General features: G+C 35.6%; 1 protein-coding gene across 1 annotated transcript in view; it reads right to left on the minus strand.

Moving 5' to 3' along the window:
* ETNK1 (ethanolamine kinase 1) overlaps nucleotides 1–12,084 on the minus strand; it is a 103,629-nt gene that overhangs the window by 45,323 nt on the left and 46,222 nt on the right. The window contains exons 3-5 of the mRNA XM_024575895.3: nucleotides 10,478–10,550; nucleotides 4,055–4,108; nucleotides 2,680–3,294 (exon numbers count right to left, since the gene is read on the minus strand). Coding sequence (XP_024431663.1) covers nucleotides 2,680–2,835 — 156 coding nt within the window. The 5' untranslated portion in view covers nucleotides 2,836–3,294; nucleotides 4,055–4,108; nucleotides 10,478–10,550. The remainder of the gene's footprint in view (nucleotides 1–2,679; nucleotides 3,295–4,054; nucleotides 4,109–10,477; nucleotides 10,551–12,084) is intronic.

A 12,084-nucleotide genomic window follows, 5' to 3' on the forward strand; every position in this document is an offset into this window, starting at 1 on the left:
CAAATAGGAAAACCAAATAATTAAATCTTTTAAAACCCTATCTAAAATGAGACATATTATTCCATGTGTCTGTAAGTTTTGAGCAAAGACTGGGCCCTCTATCACTTTAACTGCACTGAAGTGTGTTTTTTGCTTGCTTCTGGATTTTCCAGTGTGTTCTGAATGTTCTGCTGGCAGGAGTAATTGCCAGGTTAAAAAAAAAAAGGATCACTAGGTACATTTAAAGCATGTTTTAAAGCATGTAAAAATGTTAGAAAAAAATCTTTGACAAGAAATCAATTATATATATTACTGATACTGTTTTAATCTGTTGAGTATATGACACGTACTTCCACTTCTGAAACGTGAGGTATGATTTTTATTTTTTACTTCAATAAAAATAAAAAATTTTTAAGTTCCCAAATGAGATTTACTAAGGAAATCCTGAGGCATCATAAAAGCAAGAGTTTATAATGAACTAAAATGTGGAAGTCAAATTTAAATTGAGATGAATAACCATTGATGCAGCTTAGTTGTCCCAGCTTCTGGATTAAAAGCTTTGCTTGAGCATGGAAGAATTGTATTTCTAATAATCATCCCTGGCAAAATGAGTGGTGGTATTTACCTTCACTTAAATAAGTGTACTAAAAAGTTTGAATTATGAGGTCAAAGGTCTTAAGTCAGAAGTTGCTACAGAGATAGAGGACAAGATGCAATCCCAAGTAATTGCCAACAACCAAAAACAGTTTGATGTTACCACATTTTTGTCCCTTTTTTACCTATACTGAGAAGGAAGGAATGAGAGAAAGAAAGAAAACAGAGAGAAAGAAAAAACAGAGAGAAAGAGAAAAAGAAAGAGAGAGAGAGAGAGAGAAAGGACCTACCTAAATGGTTGTTTGGGAGATTAAATATAGATGGCCATGGCTGGTGTGGCTCAGTGGATTGAGCATGGGCCTGAGAACCAAAGGGTTGCTGGTTCGATTCCCAGTCAGGGCACATGCCTGGGTTGTGGGCCAGGTTCCCAGTTGGGGGCACGTTGAGGGGCAACCACACACTGATGTTACTTTCCCTCTTTCTCCTTCCCTTCCCCTCTCTCTAAAAAATAAATAAATACAATCTTTAAAAAATATATGCAGGCCACCTAACACAAACCTGGCACATAGTACCTCAGGGTGGCTACTACTACTGTTCTTCAAACAGAAACTCTAGTCTTCAAGACTCAAACTTTAATAAAATCTCTGCTTAAAAAGTAACTGGTTTGCCAGCACCATAGTTTACCAGGAAGTGGCATGTCTTTAATTAATCTGTTTAATTTATAACTGACACACAGAATACAAGTCATTTTAATAAATATAAAAATCTATAATTAACTACAAATAAGTTAATGAACAATGAACTGAAGAAGTCTGGGGTTTCAATTATTGTAATTTTCCTTGATTAAAGAAAATGTATCATTAATCATTTGGATTCACGCTATCTTAAATAGTTGGCTAATAAACACCCCATTAAAATTTCAAAATTTTTGTCTACCAGTATTTTTCCAAAATATAAGGGCCCCTTCAATTTGCTCAAAACTCTTCTAGGAAATAAAAACAGAAACTAACACTCAAGAAAGCTTGACTGTTAGGAAATGTTCTGGGCCCTAGGGCACTGTTGATGTTTTATTCATCTTTGTATATAGGTGGCTACTTTAGCAAAGAATCTGAGATACTGTAAGTCCATTCTATTGCTGAATAAGTTAGTCAACAAAACAAGGCAGACATTTGGCTACTTCAAGTGATGGTCTAAACGTTATTGCTCCGATTTGAAACAAACCCCAAATATCTCAGTCTTTAAAATTACTTTGTTTGCGAAGGAAAAGGAGGTTCATTTTGGTATATAGTTCCTGAAACACCAAAAGTTAAACACAAATTAGTACTCAAAATAAATTTCATGTATACTAAATAATAACTTAATAGAAGTTATTAGAAAACACTTAAATTTGTCTCCCAGTTTTTGTCTATCTCTGAATACAGTGGCTCAAGAAAAAGAAATAATCACAAGCTACTGATCATTCTAACATCAGATAGCGTTAACTTCACTAAGGCGACTAAAAGAATTCATTAATATCGATCCGTACAAAACAAGGAGTGCAGTGCTGCCTACGAACTCAATCTAGTACTGCATGACCGTGGTTATTTCTGTGGGATCGAGTACTCTTGCCAATCCGAGGATTTGAGAAGGTAAAACGCAGGGTGAGGCATCAATGAGGGTAAACCACTGCGGGAGGGGAGGAAAAGGAAAAGATCAGAGAGGATTAATGACTGCATTATTTGCCAAAGAGAAGGCTGCTTGGGCCAAAAGGCGAGGACCCTTTACACGGGAGTGGAAAGGGCCCCTTCTGCACGTAGCACGGACAAGGCAGTGGGAGGAGGGGCAACTATCAGCAGGAATCCCCCGGGTGCGGAGGGGGTTCGTCACTTACGTGGCCGCTCCTAGAGAGAGGAAATATGCCCCCAAGACTACTTCAACAAGCAATTGTGAAGAAGGGGGAGTGACCTTCCTCGCCGTGACGAGGAAATACAGGGTCACTTCTCAAAGGGCTGAGGGAGAAGACGTTCCCGTGGGTCCTCCTCGGTGATCTGGGAATACAAGGCATCGTGAAAACCTCAGGGCCGCATTGGGATTGTGAACGACCGAGGGCTGAGGTGTGGGCGTTACCTGCAGGGTCACCTCCTGAGGGTCCCAGTGCGGCCGCAGGTGTTGCAGGAGGCTCAGGGCCCCTTCCCGGCAGCGCTGCTCCTCCTGATCCTGAACCGTGACGTCCAGCTTGGGGACCTCCGGGGAGCCAGACGGGACGTGGATGTAATTGGCCATGGCCCAGGCGACGGCGGATACTATCACAACGACGACCGCGACGGCGACCACGAGAACGGCGGGCGCCGACAGGCTGGTGGATCCTTCCGTCCCGGGGCGCCCTCGCGGGAGGGCTGGGGGCGCTCAGACTGACGGGCGGGCAGTAGAAGAACGGTTGGAGGGGGAGCTCCCGCCGACCCGAGTCTGGACAGCAACTGAACTGAGCCGAGGTTGTTCTCGCAAAAATTCCTTTCGTCTGCGTTCGACCGCCGGCGGCCGCGCAGCATGCCGGGACTGGCCTGACGCTGGCGTCACTCGCGGGGTGGGGCCTCTGCCTGTGTCAGGCGCGGAGGCCGATTTTCTAGCCGGGGGCACAATAGTCCCGCTGACGCGAGCCCCGTTGTTCTGCTGTTGGCAGACCCGCTGCTCTGCGTGCTTCCAATCAGAAAAATGCGGGCTCCTCGGGAATGAGCTTGAGCCCTGCCAAGACCAAAAGGTCTTGCTTTTTTAGCTCACCTGATCAGGAGGGGCCTGGAGTCTGGGTTTGAGGTAGGGATGAGTTTTTCTGGGAAGCAGGGACAGGTCCTGAGATAATCCCTGGATCGACCTCTGAATTTGGCGTGAGTCTGGGCAAACTGGATTAACGAGGTCGCGTGGATCTCGGAGCTGCTGTGTACGGGGACCCCATAGTTGGGAAATTCCCATGGAATGTACACTGAGATCATGATATATAGAACAAACATATAAGATATTCGGGTAGGACAACGACAGCTCTTCAGTATTTGTTCAGGTCAGATGTTCGACCATACTGAGAATTATTCAGAGCCAGAAAACACATCTTATAGTATGGAATGAAGATAAAAGGGAAGGAAAGTAGTCTCAAGGCTCAGTGCTAGACTGGCTGGATACCTGTTTCAGGGTATGCTTGAGTGGACCTTAAAATGACTTAAAACTTCCAGTCTCCAAGTTTTGTATCAGTTATTTCCCCTGTTAGGGAAGTAATGGAGACTGGACAATTCACAAATAAGTTATTGGGACCTCCTAAGTTTCCTTATGATTGATGAAAATGAACTGATATTTGAACTCTTAATCTGTGTCTCCCCTGTAGCATTTAGGACATGGTGAACAGTTTTATTAGTGGTAAATTAAATCACTAACCGGATTCAGTTTAATTAACATTCAAAATGTTTAATTACCTCATTAGCATGAGTTTACATTCTGATTGTTCAGAAAAACTTACCTTTGTAAATCACAAAATAAATAGCTCACTATCCACAATGGTACACGGCATAAACTAAAAAGAGGGAAAGGAAAAATATAGTTTTATAATATAGCAAGTAAGTAGATTCAACATTTTCCAGACTTAGGCATATATATATTTTTAAATCATGCACTACAAGAAATACTGGATTATGTGTTGCTTCCCATTTGGGGAGAAATAATCAAAATACTAATACTTTCATATTTCACATAGCATCTCTTGTATTTTGTATAGTTTGTAAATTTGACATTTTAAGAATTTTAAATTTTTTGAATTGTAAAATGGTTTAATAGCAAATTATTAAAAACACATTTCAGGAACTGTACAAATTTGTAATTTGAAGAAACATCCTTTAACAATTATAAATAAAACAACTATTAGGTACCTAAGGAAAAAAAAAAGATATGTAAGACCTCTGTAGATGAACGTCTATTAATGGAAAAATAAACCACATTCATAAATAAGACTACTTATAATAAAGATCTCAGTTTTCACTGAACTAATCAATAAGTATATGCAATTACAATTAAAATTTAAACAGGGTTTTTCACAGAACTTGTTAAAATGACATTAAAATTCATAAAAAATCTTAAGGCCCTAGAAAAGCTGCTATAACTTTTTGTGGGTGAGGGAGTCTTGGAGAATAGGTTGGGAGAACCCATCCTACCAGGATTTATTATGTAACAATTTAGGAATGGCCAAATAGACCAGCAGAACAGAATAAAAACTGCAGAAAAAGACCAGCATGTGCATGAGAACTCTGAATATGACAAAAGTGGTATTAAAAATATAGATGATAAAGGGTACTGTAATAAATTATAAATTCCTAACTGGGCAGATCATGGTAGATAGTCACGCCCAGGCTTGTAACTTCTTTAGTGAAAGGCTTTTAAGCCAGTCCTGTCCATTGCTTTTGTGCATCTAAGTTAACAAATCTTAGAAATGCCAGAAGAAATAACCCTTGAAAGTATAACCACCCCAAATAACATAATCTTATTAACTATCCTGTAACCCAGTCCCCACTTTCTTTTTCCCACCTTCATGTAATCTTTACATTCCCTGCTTAACTTCAAAAAGCATAAAAGAAACTGAAAACTGTCATTATCAGGAGCATTTGAGATCTGGCTTCCTGGCAATTGTCGTCAGTTTTGGCTCCAAGAGACTAAAAAATTATCTACAAGGTTGCAAGTTTCTTAAATTGACAAAAGTCAGGAAAGGATAGGCTAGTCAATAAACGGTGCTGGAACAACAGCTCTTCATAGAGGAGAAAATTTTGATCCTCCATCATTCTGTGTAAAAGTTAATTCTAAAAAATTAAAAACCTAAATGTTATATGCAAAACATTAAAAATATGTAAGAAATGTCAGTTTTTTTAATTTTACTTTCCAATTACAATTTTCATTCAATATTATTTTGTACATTTTCAGGTATACAATATAGTGGTTAGAAATGTCAGTTTTTATTAACTTGATCTATATGTGCAATGCAATCCCAACAAGTTATTTTATAGATATCAACAAACTGATTCTAAAGTTTATATGGACAGGCAAAAGACCCAGATTAACCAATACAATACTGAAAAACAACAAAGCCAGAAGAGAGACACTACCCACCTTGAAGACTTACTATAAAACTACACTATTCAAGACAGTTCAATATTGGCAAAGAATAGAAATGTAATTAATGGAACAAAATAGAGTCCAGAAATAGATTCACACAAATATAGGTAACTGATGTTTGAAAAAGGACCAAAGGTAATTCTATAGGGAAAGGATAATCTTTTCAATAAATGGTGCTAAAACAACTGGACATACATATACAAAAAAAAAGAGAATCTAGACACCTTAATTTAAAAATTAATTTTGTAAAAGTTAATTTCACAAAATTAACTCAAAATGAATCACAGAGCTAAATTTAAAACACACTTATGAAATTCTTGAGAAAACAGGAGAAAGTCTAGGTGACCTTGGGTTTGGCAATGAGCTTTTAGATACACCACCAAAAGCACAATTTGTAAGAGAAAAGTTGGTGAGTTGGACTTCATTAAAATTAAAAATTTCTGATCTGTTAAGAGAATGAAAAGCCAAGCCATAGACTGGGAGAAAATACTTGCAAAATACCTATCTGATAAAATAAAATAAAAAACTTGTATCCAAAATGTACAAAGAACCCTTAAAAGTTCACAATAGGAAAACCACCCATTTTAAAAGTGGGTAAAGGATCAGAACCTCACAAAGAAGATATACAAATAGCAAACAAGCATATGAAAACCTGCTCGACATCATATATCATTAGGGAATTACTACTTAAAATGAGATACCACTACACACCTATTAGAATGGCAAAAATCCAAAATACACCACCAAATGCTGATAAAGATATAAAGGAATAGGAACTTCCATTCATCACTGGTGGGATGAAAAATAGTATAGCCACTTTGGAAGAAAGTCTGGCATATTCTTACAAAGTTGAACATAGTCTTACCATAAAATTCAGTAATCATCCTCCTTGATTGACAAATAGACTGAAAACTTACATCTACACAAACACCTACACACAAATGTTTATAGCATCTTTATTCATAATTGCTAAAACTCAGAGAAACCAAGATAGCCTTTAGTAGTGAGTAGATTTAAAAAAAAATCTGGTACATCAGTATAATGTAATATTATTCAGCCATAGAAAGAAAAGAGGGATCATCTATGAAAAACATGGAGGAAACAAATGCATAGTGTAAAGTGAAAGCGGTCTGAAAAGGCTACACACTGTATGATTCCAACCGTATAACATTCTGGAAAAGGCAAAACAATAAAGACAGATCAGTGGTTCAAGCAGAGGGAAGGGAAGATAAATAGATGGGCCACAGGGAATTTTAAACAATTTCTTTTTATTTTTCAATTACAGTTGACATTCGATACTGTTTGTTTCAGGTGTATACCATACTGGTTAGACATTTATATGTTACAAAGTGATCTTCCAATAAGTCTTGTGCCCATCTGACACCATATGTAATTATTAAATGTTATTGACTATATTCCCTAAGCTGTCCTTTACGCTCCCAAAGTTATTTTGTAACTTTCCATTTGTACTACTTAATTCCTTCACTTTTCTTTTACTTAGCTCCCAGTCCCCTAACCCCTATCCCATCTGGGAACCATCAGTTTGTTCTCTGCATCTATGATTTTTTTTTCTTTTCAACATTTTAACAAAACGATGTTGAGCGAATTGATGTTCGAGAACCTACTGTACTCGGATTATGCTGAACTCTCTTGCCTGACCACTTTCTAGGCCACAGGCCAGATCTTTAATTATCTTTAGCCTTGAAACAAATCCGTAACTAAACATCATTAAAACTGCTCAGGACCTTGAACATATGTAGAGGATATAAGATAGTTATGAAGATATAACATAATATAAAGTGTCCAATACATGTTAGCCCTTTTCCTGTATTTAACATGATATTGGACCATTCAATACCTGGATTGACCTATCTCCTATTTCTGCTCCTTGAAATCCCACTCATTCTGTTCAATTGGTATTTATGTCTACCTTTATGCCTGTCCCTTACTGTTTTGATTACTGTAGTTTTGTAATGTGTTTGAAGTCAGGAAATGCTTTATTCTTCTTTCTTGAGATTGAATTTAAGATTATTTTTTTCTATTTCTGCAAAAAATTGCCATTGTTTTTGTTTTTTGTTGTTTGCTTATTTACTAAATAACTTGACTTTTTCAAATCTCCAAGGAAGGACTATTTATATCTCCCTAAATAACACAAATAAAATATAAGTAAAGCCTATGCTGTTTTGTGTAACAATTTTTTACTTCAATGAACATGTGGCAAAGATTTTTTAAAATTATTTTTATTAAAGTATATTTGATGGATAAAGTTATATTTAAAGTGTACATGATGATATGATATAGCCATTGATATCCTGATAGGTACTACATTAAATATGTAGGTCATTTTGGGTAGTATGGATAGTTTAGCAATATTCATTCTTCCAGTTCATGAATGCAGATATCTTTTATTTGTGTCTAATTTCTTTCAGCAATTGCCATAATTTATTGGATCATTTCATTTTCAGTAGATTTTTAGGTTGTCCCAATTGTCACTATTATAGTTAACATTTTTGTCACTACTAGTAACATCTTTGTTCGTGTATCTTTCATTTCTGATTACTTCCTTGTAATAGTTTCCAAAAATAGAATTTGTGTCAAAGGATATAGCCATATAAGATTTAATTCATAATTCTATATTGTTTTCCCAAAAGTCTGATTCAAACAATAATTCCATAAGCTAATGTGTGTGCTCAGCACATGAATTTTCACCACAGTGAATGAGAAGAAACCTTTGATGTTTAAGCCATGGAGATTTGGAGGACTATATTTTAGCTGCAGTAAAATAGAGTCTATCCTGAATGATAGTTATGACTTAAATTGTTTCAGATTATAGCACCAAAATCATTACAGTTTGGGAAGATTTTTTATGGCTTTTAAAACTTCATGGCATAAGATAAAATCTAAATGTAAATCAAAAGCTTTGCATTGGGGAAGTAGCAGAAATTTTGTAATGATTTAAAATGTCTTTTGGAAACTCTGAAATGGGAACTCAATTAAGAGACTGTTTGTGAAGCAGATAAAATGAAATTGGTAATGTCAAATAATATCACAGAGTGTTAAATTCTGCCAAGTAACTGATAAGGGTAATATACATGGGAAATGTTCCTTTGAATCCCATTTGAAATTCTAAAGCATAAGTAAAGATGATTCTGACCATTATGGGATAGGTACTATAACTTAGTTGTTTATTATAGGTCCTTAACCAAAATTCGCAAGTCCCAAAGTCTCTAAAAACCAAAAGCTCTTTTTGACTTTTGCCACAAACTAACTGGGTAACAGATTCAGACCTGATCTGAAATCAAACTACTTATACTCATTTGTCCCACTTGGTGTGATTTTATGTTTAAATTAGACATATTCATTTGTTTGATTATGGAGAGGTCTCCAGACTCTGATGAAAATGTAACAGAAAATTTGATATATGTTCTTACTTGCCTTTTTAAAATTTGAAAAATTTTGAATTCCAAAACACATAAAACTTTATCAGTTTCTGATAGGGAGTTATAGAGTTGTAATACTTAGGATTTTTAATAATGTGCACTCTGTGCCAGACTACTGTAAGTGCTTTATTTATTTTAACTCAATTCATCTCACAAAACTTATGAGAAAGGTACAGTAGTTATTTCCATTTTACAGATGAGGAAACTGACACAAAGAAAGAAGAAATAACTTGCAAAGCCAATAATGGGTGGTGCCTAGAACATACATGGCTCCAATCAGACAGTTGGACTTGCTGAACTGGTTTGAATTAGAGCTCAAGGCTTACTTACCTAGCAGGTAGGTAAAATCAGGCTAGTTTAATGACCACTCACACTCAGTTTTCTTATTGAAAAATGTGAAAAATATTACAAGCTAGCTCATTAGATTATTACATAGATTAAATAAAACAGGTAAATCATAACACAGTGGCACATATACCTACTCAATATATATTTTTTATTAATAGTGTTGGTCAGTTTAAGTCAACCTAAACTAGTAATCACAGTGGAGACCTTGAAATACGTAGAAGTAACCTAGATTTTGCATCAATAAAATGAAAATGCATATTTGAACTACCTAGGACCATGTTTATACCTTTTAAAAACATATCCAAATGTAATCTATTTTTCCCTTGTGCTATGGTTTGACCTATGTAACACAGCATCTGACAAAGAGTTGGTAGTCAATAAATATTTCTTGAATAAACAGAGTTGTAAAATAATACAGTCAACCATATGCTTCAAATTGTGAAATGTTGATTCTGAGTCCAAGTGAAATGTACATCACTGAAAGCCTTAGTTGATAATGCCAGATAATAAAAATGTTAATGGGTTCACTGACTTCCTGTAAGCAAATAGTAGAGTCCATAGTCTACGTTTCATTAGAGTTGTACTGAAAAAGATCTCATCATACTTACCTGTCAAGGTGTCCAACAAAGAGAGAAAACAAGACCTTTCCTTCCCACTTCCAGTCCCAACACTGGCTGGCATGGGGAAGAGGGGTACTTGAGTGAGCTGAAGTGAGTGAAATTAGGCTGAATTTTAAACACTGATTATTACTGGAAAGCTCTGGGATCTGACTGAAATGTTATTAAGAGATGAGTCGGGGGATTTGATAGAAGAGTTGAGGTAATTTAGAAAAATTATGCTTTATGTTTATAGTGTATTGTAGGGTGACTGATTATTAAGCTATTTATGTATATTTTTCTGGCAAAAGGACTTTGGAAAACTTTTAAATTTCTTAAAGATTTTAAGAACCCATAAGATACTTCTGAAGAAAATAATTTGTAATATATTTGACTCACCTGATATTAATATTAGTAACAAATAGTAGGTCAAAACTGATATTGGGTTGACCAAAAGTCCATTTAGGTTTTTCTGTAAAATAAAAGACATATTTTTCATTTTCACCAATAACTTTATTGATTTGGATATTTTGAGTACATTGGCTATCTCCTGCATGGTATAATGTTGATTGTTCTCAATGTCTTGATTGGATCACTATCAACTTCAACGCATCTACCCAAAAAAACTTTGCAAACTACTTTGACACATTTGATCAGTCACAACACCTTCTCCATACACTGCACAAATCTTTTTTTTTTGTATTTCAGTTGTGTTTTTACTTTTGTTGAAATAATAAAGCATAATATGCTGAAAATGTTGAGTATTTTCTTCCATCTTCAGTATTAAAATGGCTACACAAAAATTCACCAATTTTGATGTTTTTTTAATACATGAGGATATGACAGCTGTCACAATACAATCTAACAAAATTGTTTTCAATGAAGTTAAAGACAACTAAGTGTTACTGGAGCTATCTTAGGGAAACAAAACAAATGAACTTTTTGGCCAAACCAATATATTATTTATTGCACTTAATTTTGTCATGCTAGTAATATGACTTATAAATTGTAATTAATGACATAGTCAAAACCATAGAACACCTGAAGTATGTCCCTCCTTCAGTTTGTGCCTGAATAAAACTCCTACTCATATTTCCAGACCAGTACAGATCAACAAAATAAAGGCAAGTTACAGACTGGAAAAAATATCTGCAAACCATATATCTGATAAGGGATTACTATCCAAAATATGTAAGGAACTTACACAATTCAACAGTAAAAAAATGAACAAACAGAAGTCAAATAGTCTGTTTTAAAAATGAACAAAGAGCCCTGGCCAGGTAGCTTAGGTGGTTAGAGCATCATTCTTCCAAGGCACAAACAAGAAATAACCAATGAATGCATAAATAAGTGGAACAACAAATTGATCTCTCTCTCTCTCTCTCTCTCTCTCTGCCCTTCTCCTCTCCTTCCTTTCTCTCTCTAAAAATAATTTTTTTAAAAAACTCTATTTGTTTTTGTATCCTCTACATAGCACAATGCCTGATACATGGTGGTCATTAAAAAAAAGATTGAGTTAATTAATGAATTAACTAAGTCACATATACTTCTCATCACTGAAAACTTTAAGTTTTGGATAAGTAGCACTTTTTGGAGAAGTCATTGTGTTCCTGAGCATGAAGTACTGAATGAGCTAGGTTACTGAGACCTTTTTTCATAAGGTTACAGGAGATTTATCTAACAGAGCTGATAATTGAATTTATTGCTCACAAAATTGCTGACAGTAATATAGGTGTTAAAATTTTGAAAAACATATCAATTGTTTTGGCTTTTTAAAGATCACTGTACTTCAGGCTATGATGAATTTATTACGGTGAAGCCAATGAACAGTTCTAAGTGATCTCAGTTTCACAGTAACGTGATAGTGAGCTACCTGGTGGAATATGACCTAAGGCAATTCTACACGACTATTTAACTTCTTCAAGTAACTCATTAACCACCTGTATTGCAAATATAAAGTGCATGATGATTCTGAAATAACTCAATTGACCAATAATAATTTTTTG

Source organism: Desmodus rotundus, chromosome 3 (genome assembly GCF_022682495.2).
Source record: "Desmodus rotundus isolate HL8 chromosome 3, HLdesRot8A.1, whole genome shotgun sequence".
NCBI lineage: Eukaryota > Metazoa > Chordata > Mammalia > Chiroptera > Phyllostomidae > Desmodus > Desmodus rotundus.